Genomic DNA, 17,561 nt, shown 5'->3' on the forward strand with positions numbered 1-17,561 from the left:
GTAAGTAACTCATTTGATTTAAGAAGGTTTCAATTGTATGGCAATATACAATTATTTTTAAGAGTAAAAATGTTAGCAAATAACAAATAATTGCATTTATTATATATTGATCTTTAATTTCTTTTTCCTAGAATTTTTTATTTAAGTCACATAATTTCTTTTCTTTCCTTTTTTTTTCTATGTCAGGGTTTCCTCTGTGTAGTCTCAGCTGTAATGGAACTCCTTCTGTAGACCATACTGGTCTTGAACTCAGAGAACTCACCTGCCTCTGCCTCCCAGGTACTGGGATAAAAAGCGTGTGCCCCCACTGCTGACTTCTTCTCCTTTCTTATTATCCAAAGTCTTTTCCTAATTATTTGGACTCAATGGGGTCATATTTCTAACACTGTATATCTTAACCTTTTATGGCATAAAAGGCTATTAATTATAAAATATAAGGACAGTATTTGGGGCAATACGAAATTTCTGACCTTCTTGGGAATGAAGCTTGTATCTATCTATTGTATCAGATAAATATATGAGTTCATCTTTAAAAAATGATTTCCATATATAAGTATTTTGGAGGCTTTAAGTCTTAAACTTTAAACACTGTTTGATGACTTTTGCTTTTAGAATAAAACATATGTAGGTAGAGACATAAAACACTAAGCCAGAAATTCTTATCAGTGATAGTTTACTTACATAAATTTCTTTTGCATGCAAAATACTTTCACAAGTACCAGCTTCTTTGATGCTACATATTTTAACTTAAAGCTAACTCATTCTAATTCAAATTACTTCTCCATTCATATATTCTTAGGCTTTGAAATAACTTTATAAGCCTTCAAGGCCAGATATAAACCCAAAATAGGAACAATGACTATGTAATATTCTTTTGTGTATATGAATGTGCTCACCATGTTGTATGTGTGTGGGAACATGTACAAGTGCATGTATGTATGCATGTGAAGGCCACCAGTTGATCTCCAGACATCTTCCTCCACCACTCTTTCAATTACTTTTTAAAGCAGTATGTTCCATTGAACCTGGAGTGTGCCGATTTGGCTAGACTGGCTGGCCATCAGGGCCACAGGGTCCTTCTTTCTCTATCTCCCCAGCACTGGGATTACAGGCACCAGTTTCCTGCTCCTGGTTCTTTACATGGATGCTGAAGATCCAAACGCAAGTCCTCCTCTTACGCAGAGAGCACTTTACTGACTGAGCCATTTCTCTGACCAACCATGCCAACATTCTTGTTAGATTAGTATATTATTTCTCACTGAAAACATTGAGTGACAATGAGGTCTATTGGTAACTGAATACTCACTACAATTTGTTTAGTTATTAAGAAGTTTTAAATTAAGCCATATATTTTCTCATCTTTGTCACTGTATAAACTCTATTCCTAATTATAGTTATGTGTATTCAAGATGTTATTATGCTTCTATCGCTGTACATCTTAATCCTTTATGACTTAACGTTCTTTGTACTTTTATGATATAATAAAACAGATATTGTTTGCTTTAATATCACAACCTCCTTGATAACCCACTTATTATGAAAGTGTTTTCTCCTTTGAGAACTGAATGAATGAACAGTCTGATTAGAGATTCAGACTGATGCTATACTTTTCCTGGTCTAGTTTGGCTTCAGTATTGTTTGCCTTGGCAGCTCTGTTTGCCTCATATGCCCAGTGAGTATTTCTTTTATTAACTCAGATCGTTTTCACATGAGGAAGTAGTATTAATTTTGCTTTTCACTAGATGGGTATTTTACTGACATCTTTGCAAAATCAGAATTGCATGAAAGCATATGCCCTAGAATTCCAGGAGACCATTGTTTTCTTTCTTACTACCGGCTTTTGGAATGCAATGTAATTGCTATTAACTTTATCAACTTCAGAAATTTAATGTCCTGGATGTTTTGGCTTATTACATGAAAATAGAGACAGTTTAATCTGAAGAGTCTCAGCTGGGATGGTTTTTAATTTAAAGAGATGATTATCTCTCAAATGCTTTCAAATTTTTACACCATGTCCACTGTAATTACTTACAGCTTCAGTAAGGAACTCAAGAAGAGTTCGCCGAGGAAATGATCAAGTATAGTTCCCATATGTAAAACATTTAATCAAACTAGACAGACAAAAAATATGATAGGCAGGACTCATTAATAGTTTTGTGTTTATATGAGATACAGTAAAAAGCAACCTAATATTTTTAAGCAGAGAGTGACAAGTCAGGTCTGTATTTGATACAATTTCTTTTAAAACTGCAGGTGAATAAAGGAAGCTGATTTTAAAACTACTAGAATAGCATCTGGGTGTGATGGAGCACACCTTTAATGCCAACATTTGAGAGGCAGAGGTAGACAGATATCTATGAGTTTGAAACTAGCTTAGTCTACATTCAGGCCAGCAGTGGCTACACAGTGAGTCCCAACTGAAAAAGAAATGATGGAAACTGAATTTGGTAAGGATAGAAAAGGAACAATGAGAAGGAATAAAAAGATAATGGACTCTAAAATTACTGCTAAACTTCCAATGAATGCAACTGAGTTTTTGGTGATACCATCAGTGAAAATGACTCTGCAAGAAACTTGCCTTAAGTTTGGATGAGCTGGATGTTATGAATTTGTTTCAAAAATGTTGCTTTTAGGAGACATTTGGATTGATACAATTCGAGAAGCACAAAAACTTTTATCTTTGGCCAAAAAATGTCAGGGTTTTGAAAAATATAAGCTATTGCATAATAAAACTAAAAATATATTGTAAAAATGGGCTAGATAGATAGATCAGTGACAAAAAGCATTGGCTACTCTTGCAGAGGACCCAGATGAAATTCCCAGATCTACATACTGGCTCACAAGTATCTGTAACTCCAGTTTGTGGGGATTCAATGCCTCTACTCACCCCTATGCATACCAGATATGCCTATGGTGCACAACACCCATATATATACAAAAGGTTCAGCTACTATGGAAATCAATGTGGTGGTTCCTCAGGAAGATGGGAATCGATCTTCCTCAAGATCCAGTTACTCCACTCTTGTACATACCCAAAGGATGCTTCATCTTACTAGGAATGCTTGTTCAACCATGTTCATTGCTACTGAATTGATAAAGCCTAGTTGTCCTCTCAACAGAATAGACAAAGAAAATGTGGTACATCTACACAATGGAGTATCACTCAGTCATTGAAAAAAATAATTTGCAGGTAAATGGATGGAACTCAAAAAAAATCATCCTAAGTGAGGTATCCCAGACTCAGAAAGACAAATATTGTTTGTATTCACTTATAATTAAATATTAGCTGTTAAGTTACTGATAACCAAGCAACAATCCACACAGCCACAGAGATTAGGTATAGAGTCAGGGACTTCTGGGGAGATAAATCTCATTAAAATGACTACTAATATTCTGCTGGACTCATAGACCAATGCCTTGTTCAGCCATCATCAGAGAAGCTTCCTCCTGCAGCAGATGGGAATAAACATAGAGATCACAGCCACATGTTATATAGAGAACGAGAGACCTTAGAACACTCAACCCTAAGTAAGATATCTCCATTAAATCCCTTCCCTCAGAGTTCAGGAAACCCTAGGGAAGAAGAGGCAGAAGGCACATAGGAGCCAGAGGAGATGGAGGATACCAACAAAACAAGGCCTGCCCTCTAAACCAGCATGATCAAAGCATACATTAGATATACCTAATAACTTTATAAAATTAGGATTAAGATATTTCATTAATAACTTGCTTATTCATGAAACTAAAATATAATAAAAATTTTACACTTTAGATATTAAACTTAATCCTGTTATATATACTTTGTATATTTTGTCAGCACAGAATTCAATACATATATAACATGAATTTATCACAGTTTTCAAATTTAAAAATTTTTAAATATACTTACTTGAAATAAAAAAATATGAAGAGAGAGATGAGCAGGGATGCAATAGACAATCCATGTCCAATTATAGTTAGGTAGAACAAATTCAGTGCAGTCTATAATTGTGATTAAAAAATAAAATGAATTCTGTATCTAAAATCTACTTTTATATTAGATAAGATGCAAATTAATCAATTTTATTCTAAAAAATGTTGATAGACTTATAATCACTTGCTTGAAAACCAATAAATACTTGAAAACATGTAAATGAAGTACATCTATTCAAATTTATCAAGTGAGTATTCAAATACTTATAAGTCCTGTTTCCTTTCTAAGAAATCAGAAGTCACATACTAAATCTCTAAGATAATGCATTTCTTTATCTAGTTTATACTGTACATAAAATCAACATTTTATATTTAAAATCAAATGATACTCAAGATTTGGCTTATTCAGATTTAAATGCCTGGTAAGGTTTTCTTTACTTATTGAGTTTTCAATTTCTTTTCAAAAATCTGAGGCTCAAAGACAGATCTTAATACAGAAAGTTAGAAGAACCTTTGATCTATAGAAATGTGTTTTAACATTCTGTTTCTTTTACTATTTACTTTTCACATTTATAGAGCGTTGGTTGGTGGGTGGGTGGGTGGGTGGGTTAGTTGGTGAGTTGTTTGGCTGGTTGGTTGGTGGTGGGTGGGTTATTTTGTTGGTTGGTTGGTTTGTTGGTTGATTGGTTGGTTGTTTGGTTGGTTGGTTGGTTGTTTAGGTTTGGGTTTGTAATGTAAACACCTCTGAATAAGCAAAGCACACGTTATACACAAATACACTAATACCATGCAGTTATTGGGTGATTACACTACACTGGTCTTCTGAGAGACACTGAAAACACATAGAAGTATTTCAAAGCTTCACTCTGTGAGGATTGTCCTTAACTGTGACTTTAACTCTAAGCTTCAAAGCAGGAACAAGACTGAAACTGTCCTGCACATACAGTTAGGATGGGTGCCTTTTACTGAGGAGCTTATCCTGTTGCCTACAGGCAGTTTTTGAGGTAATTCTAGAATTCCACTAGAAATAAAAGTTTTCCTTTATATTACACTTTTAAGGTATATTTTCTTGAGAAAATATGAAACCCCAATTCTGAGGTATTGACTTACAAATACACTGTTAACTACCAAGATTGCTTCCCCAGTGAAATGACAGACATAATAGCAGATTTTCCACAGATTACTTTCATTGTTCTTCTCAAATGATATTAGGGAATGACTTTAGTGTGGAATGGAACACTGACTACTTTCTCTCTGTACTTATTGAACTATTTAAAGTGTAAACCAAATTTCAACTCACACTTGTTACATACCTTCACTTTTTCATGTGTACTATTATTACACAGAGTGTAATTTGTCCATGTTCTGTTACTATCTGGATGTCTAAACCAGTTTCCATCTTGGTCACAGATCTTTGTAACCTTTTCTATAAAAAGGGAAAAAATTTTAAAAAGAGTTTAATAAATTACAGTTTCTGTTCAAATTTTTTCATTGGTTAAATGAATTCAGAAATAGAAAGCTAAAATCAAGATGGTTATATACTGCAAATCCTTCTAGACTACTTTTGTGATATGTTCCAATTGTGTATAATAAACACACTATTCACTAAACAGATTTCAGTGAGATCTGTAATTAAACCCCAGCATATACCTGAAGGATCAAAGTCCTGAAAGTAATCAGGGCAATACTGCATCGATTCGGTTCCTGCTGCAACATCACTCCAGCACAGCCATCCATCCCAGGTTCTGTTGCAGTAAGGGCCTTAGAAAGGAGATGAAAACTAGGGGTTACTATGCCTCTGTAGCTACCCATGAATACAAACTCTTAAGGGAGGTTTCTCAGTGTCTTGGTCTAATAGAAGTCTCCTGGAAATGAAGACGTAGAAAACCCACAACAATTGCTTGATTTTGTCACTAAGTAGCCATTGTCAGGCGTTGGTGGATAAAAACTATTATTAATAATATCCAAACCAAGTTTAGAAATGACTCTATGTAAATATTAGATTCAATTCAATTTCTTCAAAGCAATGGTTGTTCAATAAATCAAGTTATCTCTAACTATTTTAACTAGCCATGTAACAGTTGTTAATTAGTGTCCCTGTACTTAATTTTTAAAGGGAAAAATAAAATATATTTTATTTTTGAAAAATGTATTCTTTTTTGAGACAAGGTTTCTTTGTGTAGCCTTGGCCATCCCAGAACTCTCTCTGTAGACCAGGCTTGGCTCAAACTCATAGAGATCCTCCTCCTCTGCCTCTGCCTCCCAAGTGCTGGGATTAAAGGTATGTGGACCATCACCACCCAACTAGAAACCAAATTGTTAAGAAAAGTTTTTTGAGCATTTTCTAAAGTAAATACTTTCTAGTCAATATTACCAATTTAACATTTTAAACATAATCATCTTTTATTTTCATCAATGAAAAGATAAAGAAGCTTACATAACATATACTCATATTACAATATATGCATAGAGAAATTAACTCATCAGTGTCCTAAAAATATCTAATCAAGGGGCTGGAGAGATGGCTCAGAGGTTAAGAGTACTAGCTGTTCTTGCGGAGGTCCTGAGTTCAATTCCCAGCAACCACATGGTGGTTCACAACCATTTATAATGAGATCTGGTGTTCTCTTCTGGCCTGCAGGCAGAACACTATATACATAATAAATTCATCTTGAGTACCATGCTCTCTTCCGGCTCCTACAAGCACCAGGCATGTATGTGGTCACATACATACCTGCAGGCAAACACTGCTACACATACAGTAAAAATAAAATATTTTTAAATGTATTTAAAAATCTAATCAAAAAATCTGTAACAATCTGCAATATGTCAGTATTAAGTAGAACACTGCTGCATGAAATAGTTGTTAATAATAGCATTCCACATTGAGGGGTACTCTCTCAGCCTGGACACATGGGGGAGAACCTAGGCCCTGCCTGGGATGACAATGACAGACTCTGAAAATCCTTCATGCAAGGCCTTATCCTCCCTGGGGAGCCAAGGGGGATGGAGTGGGTGCTAGGGGGATTGGGGTGGTGAAGGAGGAGGGGAGGGAGAGGGAACTGGGAGTAACATGTGTAAAAAGTTAAATTAAAAATACTATTAAAAATAACAGCATATCTGCACAGAAATCTTGAGATCATTTTAGCCCCAGTGAAGCCATAATCATTCTGGTGGCCTAAAACTCTACATAATTGCAAACTTTTAAAAAGCAGCTAGGACAACCACAGCTTTCTTTCCTGTAATCTTAAATATGTTTTTAAATGTTTCCAATCATATGTGACTGGTAAAATAAATTTTTGTCTATCAAATAACATCCCTATTGCTTCAGAAATCATATTGTCCAAGTTCCCACCATGGCTTGTACTGAGTACAAGTCAACTAGCACGATGCATCACAATGTCTGGTTAGTTGGTTGATTGGTTGGGCTTTTGGGGTTTTTTTGACTATGTTCTATGGAGTCAGACTCAGATAGATGTCTTTATACAAATGGACTTCAGAATTTTAAAAAATAGATATTTTGTCCACTTTTTGTATTTTTAACAAACTGCAAAATGCATTGTGGAGTTCTAAGATAAAATAAGCATCAATTCTGAACTATTTTATCACAAAATTGTTTCATTATGAAATCAAAAAAGATTTTCCTGTGTTCAACATTAACTTTTAGTACTTAAACCTTTATCTAGATCATCTGCAAGGAGTTAAGGATGTCAGTTGACATAGAATTGGTATACCAATGTTTCAATTACTTTATACTTCAATCTTATTGGTATCCTAAATCAACTAATTTGTCATTGTTTTGCAAATTTAAAAACATACTTTTCTCACTGCTACAACAAAAATATTGGTACAGCTCCAGTAAATAATTAGTTCTTGAAATATTAGTAAATGTATGGTCATTTAAATTAAGCTTAAAGGTGTTAAGTGTGAAAAGGTTTTCTCTTTTTAAAAGCAGAGTCATTTTTAACTGCAAATACATTTTACTTTCTTTTTTGGTTTTTTTGTTTGTTTGTTTGCTTGTTTTTTTACGAGACAGGGTTTCTCTGTATTGTTTTGGAGGCTATCGGTCCAGCCCGGCCTCGAACTCACAGAGATCCACCTGCCTCTGCCTCCCCAGTGCTGGGATTAAAGGCGTGCACCACCACCGCCCGGCTACATTTTACTTTCTTATTTGACTAACTACAAGTATATTACAAATGTTTTTTTCCAAATGTTTTGAAATCTTTTTTTTTTCTCTGACAGTTCAAAAAAACAGACATATCTAAAGGGTCCACAGTGTCCTTTAGTTAACTCTGTTTTGTACCCTATACTTGAGACTAACTCTGCTTTGGGCTTCCCAGATTAAACCAGGGAGTTCTTTTGGGTTTGGATATGTATAGAAACTCTACTTTGGTTACTCATCTTTTTTGTTCTGAATTGAGACAGAGGTCTGGTGCTTGGAAGATCCTCCATGAATGGCACTAATGACAAAGGGTTTTCTTAAGGAAAATAGAAACATTTAGACTTTGATAGCTTTGCTACCAAATTTGCTATGAACATATGTGTATTATAAAAAAACCTGCATACAAGTGTTATCAAGCAAGGTGTTTTTTAAAAAGATAAATTTATAAATTACATGAACTAAAGGTCAATGGTTATTGACTTGTCTCTTGTAATATTAATATATAAGTATTATTATACCTTCTAAAGAATAATTCTGGAAAATCCAGTGTATGACGTATTTTGTTAAATTTTACTAAAAAAATGAGTTGAATCATAGCATAAAATACACTTCACAAATGCATAATGAAAGTGAGCAACTAATTAATTTTTTAATTAATGGATGTAAAGAACCCACATAGATAACCCTTTTAAATATTTGTAAAGTATTTCTAGAATTAGTAGTAGCTACCTTCTGCCTGTTGAACAGGATCTTGCATAATCTTTTGGTAACATTCATATTGAGCCGTCATGATCTTGTTTCTAGTGACTCCCAGTTCTGTTTCGTTAATGCCTTCTTTTTCTGGCTCTGCTGTGGCAAGAGTCTATGGGAGTAAAACAATGGCTTTAGAATGGTGGAAAACATCAAGAACAGTGAGGTGCTTGATCACTAGATGACTCTCACGAGGAAAACCCCAGTGTGTGGTGTTCACCAGTTTCTGTAGTCTAAACTCTTACTGTATCCAGTTTCAAACAGCCTTCAGGGTGCTGCCAATGAGAAGCACTGCTGACTTTCTGAAGCCTGTGGTAGTTGGCTGACTACTACCTAAAACACTTGTTCTGAAATACAAACGGTCATATTTACAGTCCCCCAGTGTCTTCACTTGCTCCGTGAAGGTTGGCAAGGTATCCATCACTATTACCAAGACTCTCTTTCATATTGTAAAACAGTAGAAAGTAGCACCTGGATATCAGGCAGTACCCATCACATGGAAAATAATCAAACTGTGTACATTTGTAACGTCAAAATAATAATTTCCTCGCTGGGTGGCATCACTTTACCTGATTAGCACTGATATTGACTGCTATTTTCTGGTAGGTTTGAATTTCTTGATAGACATTTATACAGCAGTTACTCTGGAAAGTAATAAATGAAATCCTGACTGTCATGACTATTTTTAAGTCATTTGATTTTTTTTTCAATGTTGGGGGTTGAACCCAGTGGCTCATGCAAGCTAAGCAAGCACTGTAGATTGAGCTACATCCTATCCCAAGACAAAATTAGAAAATCAAAATAGATAAGAACTATTTTTCTGAAAAAGTTTGTAGAAATTAAAGTAATTTGTAACATATTTACACACTGTCCATGGATGAATTCAAGGGAAAGAGTAGCAGTTCCTTATATTACACTAAGCAGATTGGTAAAATGCTACAGTGTTGCCTGCAGGAAACTTGTGTTGACCCATGTAGCTTGCTGGCACACTTAACTCAGGGTATTAGCTGAAGAAACAGTTCTGCCCTTTGAAGTCTAGTCAGTTACCCAAGATAACATCTCATAAGCGCAGACACTAGACTACTTTTAGGCTGGAGGATGTTTTCCAATGCATGTACTCACAGAAATGCAATATTGCTTTTTTTGCTCATTTAAGTTTTTAATTCCTTTGTTTGAATCTTTTTTAGTGCTTTGCTTGGAAACACCCCAGGAACGTTTTTAGCTGGCACAGAATTAAATGAGATGATGTCTCTGGGTTTCCCGTTCACATAAAGAAAGAAGAGCAATATTGGCTGCTTTAGTTTGATGCAGAGAGCAAGATGAAGGGACACATGACTACAAATAAGAAGTGAAACCAGGAGGCATGTAGCTCTTTTGGGTTTCAATAACCCTCTGACTTTATTTCTTGCTTCACATCAATAATACACATACGTAGAGATGTGCATGGAGGTGCACATACTCATGGAGATGCACTTGCCCCAAATTCAGCATCAAGATCTATTTGAATGAGTGCATTAATGAATCAATGAATAAACAAATACAAAACACAGTATATGCCTCCTAGAGTTTTTCAATTGATACATGACAATCAATTGGTGGAACAAAAAACATTTTAAAGACTAGAATATGTTTTTTTCTTACAAATAACTGAATCTGTGTGTCTCTATAAAAATATTTTATGTGTTGTGTGTAATTCTACTATTATAAAGTATCACCCCAATGCTTTTCTAACTTTAACACTTTAACATGAGATTTGCTCATTTGAATCCATTGATTTTCCAACCTCCTTCAAGGACCCAACAATCCATATTAGTTATAGAAATTCAAAGCATAAAAATTACTGAAAATAAGTGGACTATTGCTGTGTTACTTGGATATGAAAATGAAATCAACTTACTCATCTAATAACTACTTATATTTATTGACTTTTATCAATTTGGTGTATACTGTAAGTAAAGTATACTCATAACTAATAAGGTAGGATAAATACTTACCATATTAAAGGGGAAGAGAAACATAAAATATAGTATATGCTTTTTCTCCATCATTAGACTCCAAATATTACAGTATGTTCAAGCTGTAATAAAAATGAAATAAATAAAATTCAATACTCATGAAATCAATATGTTTCAAAAGAAAATATCTGTTATAATTCTACACTAATTCTAAGAATTTGATTAATAGTCCTAAAAATATTGAGACCATTATGGCTTAAAATATAACAAAGTTTAGTGAAATATATTCTAGTTTAATTTGCTTACAAATAAAATATTTCGCATATATATTTTTGTGTATAATTAGAAAGTATCTTGCTTACTTTGCCTTTACCAAAATTGGAATAAAACTATTTAACTACAAACATAATCAGCTTTACATGACCATCTTTTACATTTATCGTTTAGATTTGTCTTAATTTCTTATAATTATTAAATTTATCTGTAACTTTCTGACTTCAATTTAGCAAAGGAAATTTATTCTCAGACCAATTTTTTGAGATTTAAAATTCAAATAACATAAGCATGAAGTTTCTGGTGGCTCATTTGGGAGGCAGAGGCAGGTAGATCTCTGGGAGTTCGAGGCCAGGATTGCCTACAAAGTGAGTTCTAGGACAGCCAGGACTGTCTAACAAGGAAACTCTGTAGAAAGAAAGAAAGAATGAAGGAAGGAAGGAAGGAAGGAAGGAAGGAAGGAAGGAAGGAAAAGAAATTTCAATTCTTCACCATAGAAAATTGTGTTTACATTTGTGTTAAAAATACTGATTATCAATGGATGGGTTTTAAATCACCTAGAAAACAAGCCTCCAGACACATCTGTGAGTAATCATCCTCATTAAATTAGCTTCTGGGGACTGAAAAGACAACCAGGGAGTCTGCATGAGACTGACCAAGACCCTCTGCATATATGTTACAGTTGTGTAGATTGGTCCTCTTATGGGACTCCTAACTGTGGGAACAGGGGCTGTCTCCTATTCTTTTACAGGCTTTCGGGATACTACTCCTCATAGTGAATCTCTTTGCTCAGTCTTAATACATGGGGAGATGCTTAGTCTTACTGCAACATGATGTGCTGTTTTGTTGAAACTCATGGGAGACCTGTCCTTTCCTTAGACAGAAATGGTGAAGAAGTGGATTGGGGATTGGGAACAGAGGAGGGATTGGGGGAAGGGACTGGGAAGAGAAGAAGGAGGAAAAACTTCGACCAGGATGTAAAATAAAGAAATAAACAAATTTATTTATTTTTAATGTTAACCTCTGGGTTTGACTATGAGGAATTATCTGGATGGGTTAATTGATGTGGGAAGCCCTATGTTAACTGTGTGGAGAAGCATTCTGTGGCCTGTGATCATGGATTAAATAAACAAAGACAAAACAGACATCTATTGATGTCTGCTTCTTGACTGTAGACACAAAGTAACCAAATAGTTTAAATCCCTACTGCCAGTACTTCTTTGGCAAAACAGACTCTACTCTCAAATTGTGAGCAAAAGCAAACCCTCTTCCTTTAAGATTGTTTCCTGATGGGCATTTTTGTTAAAACAATAAGAAAAATAGTTTAGACAGAGATTAATTCTTTTAAATCAGGAAGTAAAAAGATTCTCAGTCATCTGTACTATTGAAACAAGGCTGTGGGGGATGACCATTATTAACAATACTACTGTATTTCTAATATAAGACCACATCCTATGCTGGTGAAAATGGCCTTTCACACAACATGTGTCAGCTGAATACTGAGACCGACTCCACTGGGCTGAGGCTATAAGCTTACTTCCTAATATATATACTCTAATGCACTAGTTTTTTATTTAAATTAGAAACAAGCGTGTTTTACATGCCAATCCCAGTTCCCTCTCTCTCCCCTCCTTTCCTGCCACCCACTGACCCACTATCCCATCCCCTTTCTGCTCCCCAGGGAGGGCAAGGCCTTCCATGGGAGTTCTTCAAAGCCCTAACACACTAGTTTTAAACATCTGGGTTATCATGATATAGGTGCTAAACACAATGTACACTTAAAATGTAACAAGGGTTTTCACAGGAAATAAATCTTCAGTAGATATTTGCCATTGAACAAGGAACTTAGATTCAATTCTGTTAGAAAAACAAGGCATGACATTTATTATATAACTATTTTCAAAATAAAATTAGAAGGCCCTTTTACACATTGTATTTTTTATGACACGCATTGAGACCTGATGGGTTGTTACATTGAATTTGCTCCACTATTCACCTCCATTGACTCCTCTAGCTAACTGCTACTTCTGTTTTCAATCATAAGCAGGCTTCTGAATATTGCTTCTAGTCTATCAGTCAGCTACTCTGGACTTGCTTTTTAAGACCTTAAGAAAAGTATACCTGAAAACCAGGAAGGACTGGATTATTCTCGCATCTTATAAAATAGTGTGGCTATATTGAAAAGTTCGAATCAAACTTTCTGTATTTAGCAATTAATTAAGTTGTTATTTTAGTTGTTAGTTACATTTCACCCCTAGAAAATCTAATTTCCAAATACTTACATGCACAGTTGTCTCCAGACTCAAATCACATTTTCTCCTGGATCATATTCGACATTGTCTTCAAGAAGTTCTTAATTACAAGAGTCATGACCTAAAATATGGATTGATTTAAAATAATTTAGTATGATATGAACAAGACAAATTTATTTCCATAATAAGCTGAAATTTTCTAGTTAATACCCTACTAAAATTATACATTCTTGAGCTATTCTAATTTTTAAGGAACTACAGAAAGGATAGACTTTTCCTGACTTTTTGAATCTTTGTTTATAATATGTTTGAGTTACTATAAGACAGTTTAGTCACTGATTGTAATTATTTCAATATAAATCATAGATTATATAATAAGAACACAAGTGACCTAGAAATGCATATACTTTCTGTAGGTAAAAACTTTTCAAAGTGATTATATTTTCAAAGAAAATGTTGCCAGACCTGGTGGCACACACCTTTAATCCCAGCACTCTGGAGGCAGAGGCAGGTGGATTTCTGTGAGTTCAAGACCAGCCTGGTAACATGTTGAGTTTGAAGTCAGGCAGAACTATGCAATGAGACCCTGTCTCAAAAAAAAACAAATAAACAAACAAACAAAATTATTTTGAATATTAGCATTTACAGTTTTCTTTCTGCATTGGTTTATTAATATATTTTCCTAAAGTATTTATAATTTTTGTAAATTCTTCTACCATTATTTATATTTTTATGTGAGTTACAAGTACTTTCAATCATTCTACCTTAAAACAATGGGTATGGTTTTCTGAAACTTCAATTATCATTCAGAATCAATTAAAAAAAAGAAAAAACAGAGAAAAGCAGTTTTCTGAGGGTGAGAGAGATACATGCATTTGTACTGAAGAAAGGTAATGGCCCATGTAGTTTTCTAAGCTCCTCTTAGCATGGCAATAATAACTTATTAAGATGCCTGATTAAGAATATAAAGTTACAGCAAATTGAAATTCATCACTAAGTAACACATTTCATCTGGAGCTGGGGACAGTATGGAGCACTCCAGGTTTCCTGGGATTGTTAGTGAGCTAATGAGTCATGGAGTCCTGGCAGTTTTGACCTATGACCTGCTTCCAGCCATGCTGTACTGCTGTTATTACAAAGAAGCAAAGGTGTCAATACTGATTTGTTAGATTAGCATGACCATAACTTTACAGATTCTGTTCATAAAATCACTATCTCTCTATCCTGGGGTGGATATATCTTCCTTTTACCTTTTTTAAGTATCATGGTGCTAATCATGATTAGTTTTGAAACACTTTGCTACTTAAACTATGAGAAAATAATTTATTTTTGTATTTAATATCTAAAACAAAAATTATATTTGCAACCTCTATTTTTGTTGGTTACATAGTATCTGATGTAATTGAATATTAAAGAATCTTTTTCTGATTTGCAGGCAAATGGATGGCACTAGAAGAAACCATCCTGAGTGAGGTAACCCAGTCACAAAAAGAGAAACATGGTATGTACTCACTCATTTATGGATTTTAGAATCAGGGGAGTGCTAGCATAAAATCCCATTGCCAGAGAGTCTAGGAAACAGAACCGTCATCCAGTGACTGATGAAGCAGAGGCAGATACCCACAGACAAACACTGAACTGAACTCCAGGAATCTAGTGTCAGCAAGAGAGAACCGATGGGCAAAGGAGTTAAGACTGGGCTGGTTTAACCCACAGAAACAGTTGACCTGAACAAGGGGGAGCTCTTGGACCCCAGATTGATAACTGTGTGGAAGGCATGGGACTGACCCAGACCCCCTGAATGTGGTGTCAGTGAGGAGGCCTAGGTAATCTATGGGGCCTTGGGTAGTATTTATCCCTGGCATACAAATAGACTCTGAGTTCCCATGCCACAGTGTGCGATGCTCTTTCAGCCTGGACTCTTGAAGGAGGACCTAGACCCTACCCTGGATGGCATGACAGACTGGAGATCCACCATGGAGTGTAGATTGGTTAGGGGCTGGGGGGGGGGGATGGGGAGGAGGAGAGGGAGAGGGAGCTGTGATTGACATGTGAAACAAGCTTGCTTCTAACTTAAACTTTTTAAAAAGGCAGGAAAAAAAAGAATCTTTTTCTGGAAAAAATAAAAGAGGGCCAGAAACATGGCTCAGAAGGAAGAGATGCTTGCCACCAAGCCTGCCAACCCGAGTACCCACATGACCTGATGACCCACAGGAAGGAAAGCAAGAATAAACATTACTAAGAATCCTCTGACCTCCACACATATGCCGTGCAAGTGCTTGGCCCCTGCCACATAAGCACAAAAATCAATTAATGAATACAAAACACTAAATAAAAGATTACAAAGCTATATGCATGTTTAGTTGGCTTAAGTTTTGCCTCTAATAAGCTAATCTTTTCTGATTGGTTACTCTAATTTTTTCAGTTCATTCTCTGATATTGCCAGTTTGTCTTTTAGTATAGAGTCAGATTGTAGCCAATTTTTTTGGAAGGCTTGCCAGTTTTATCTCTACTTGTACACACACATACATACATGTTTGAAATGCACAAGCATTTCTAGATAGCTAGATACTGGCCTCAAGTGTCTACAGTTGCATATCACTTATATTTGAATTTGAATTGATTATTTGTAATATCAGAAAGGTTAAAAATAAATTCTAGTGAAGCATGCAATAATATTGTTTAAGATGTTATTTGTTTCATATTTGTTTATATTTTGTTTTCAAGCATAATATTAAATCTCATTTATCTAGGATAGTTGGAACACTGAATAATCCAACTGACTTTTTATTTATATTAATTTAAAATACAACTAGACTTGCAAAAATTCCTCTGAGGCAAAGCTTAATCTTCTTTTTAATTATCTCTTATTGCAAAGTATTATTCCTTTAAGTTTCCTATTTCTTTTCATTTGCTAGCATGGTTTTTTAAAGATGGAAGCCACATCTGAATCATCAGTGAACTTTCTTGATTAAAATTTTGTGAATATTTACTTAATACTGATAAATAAATGAATCAACTGATAAAATACTTTAGAATATCAAGGTTAGTATCAAGAATATTGATCATAAATAGCAATTGTTATTTATCTTAGAAGATTTTTGATTGTGAATCTATACCAGTAGTTCTCAACCTGTGGTCCACAGCCCCTTTCAGATTGTATAATTATATTACAATTAATAACAGAAGCAAAGTTACGGTTATGAAATAGCAATAAAATAATTTTATGACTAGGGAGTCACTACAACATGAGAAACTGTATTGAAAGGTCACAGCATTAGGAATGTTGGAAATCACTGGTCTATACTGACAATGAAACTATGATGTAAAATACTTACATGAGCATCTCTACTTTCTTACAAAATAACATCATGAAAGCTATATAGTCTTCAAAACTGCAGATGCCAGGATGTCAAATAAAAAATAGTTCACTAACTCTGGAATTCATCAAGATTAAACAAAATTTAAAACACTGGAAGCTATGTTTAAAAGATGACCAGTTCATGTTCTTCTGCATATATGTATAGATACATGCAAGTCAAATATAACTCACTGTTATTCTGTTTAGAAAACAGATTGGTTTAACAAAACAATGCTTTGATGACTTATACACATGTCAAGATTAAATTTCCTTTATTATGTACAGGAGCTAAAATCTTCAAGGCAAAGTGCTTTAAAATCATGTCTAGAGGTTTCCCAAATATAACATATTGAGACATAGTTTACCCAATACTACTCTTTTTTTTTTGAGAGCACTTTTTTTTATTTTAAATAGCTTGTTTTACATGTCAATCCCAGTTCCCTCTCCCTCCCCTCCTCCCACACTCCCCTTCCCCCCCCCACCCTCCCACCCTATTGCCAAATCCTTCCACATAGGGGATATCAGAGTCTGTCTTTTTTTTCAATTTTTTTTATTTTAAATAGCTTGTTTTACATGTCAATCCCAGTTCCCTCTCCCTCCCCTCCTCCCCCACTCCCCTTCCCCCCCCCCACCCTCCCACCCTATTGCCAAATCCTTCCACATAGGGGATATCTAGAGTCTGTCATTTTACTCTGGGTAGGGTCAAGGCACTCCCCTAAGAGTCCAGGCTGAGAGAGCATCCCTCTTTGTGCTATAGGCACACGAAGACTGTTTGTATATCAGGGATAGACACTGATCCACAGCTCAGGGCCCCATAGGTTGCCCAGGCCTTCTTGCTGACACTCACATTTGGGAGGTCCAGATCAGTCCCATGCTGGCCTCCCCACTGTCAGTCT

The 17,561-nt window shown here is 35.1% G+C and overlaps 1 protein-coding gene across 4 annotated transcripts in view; it reads right to left on the reverse strand.

The window, feature by feature from the left end:
• The window catches only part of Calcrl (calcitonin receptor like receptor), a 100,479-nt gene that overhangs the window by 38,408 nt on the left and 44,510 nt on the right, over window positions 1–17,561 (reverse strand). For all 4 annotated transcript variants that reach the window (XM_005065102.4, XM_021232284.2, XM_021232280.2 and 1 more), the window contains 6 exons: window positions 13,335–13,425; window positions 10,819–10,901; window positions 8,804–8,936; window positions 5,563–5,673; window positions 5,226–5,338; window positions 3,890–3,981 (listed from right to left, as the gene is read on the reverse strand). In XM_005065102.4, the coding sequence (XP_005065159.1) occupies window positions 3,890–3,981; window positions 5,226–5,338; window positions 5,563–5,673; window positions 8,804–8,936; window positions 10,819–10,872 (503 nt within the window). In that variant the 5' untranslated portion in view covers window positions 10,873–10,901; window positions 13,335–13,425. The remainder of the gene's footprint in view (window positions 1–3,889; window positions 3,982–5,225; window positions 5,339–5,562; window positions 5,674–8,803; window positions 8,937–10,818; window positions 10,902–13,334; window positions 13,426–17,561) is intronic.

Source organism: Mesocricetus auratus, unplaced genomic scaffold, assembly GCF_017639785.1.
Source record: "Mesocricetus auratus isolate SY011 unplaced genomic scaffold, BCM_Maur_2.0 Super-Scaffold_100004, whole genome shotgun sequence".
NCBI classification, from domain to species: Eukaryota; Metazoa; Chordata; class Mammalia; order Rodentia; family Cricetidae; genus Mesocricetus; species Mesocricetus auratus.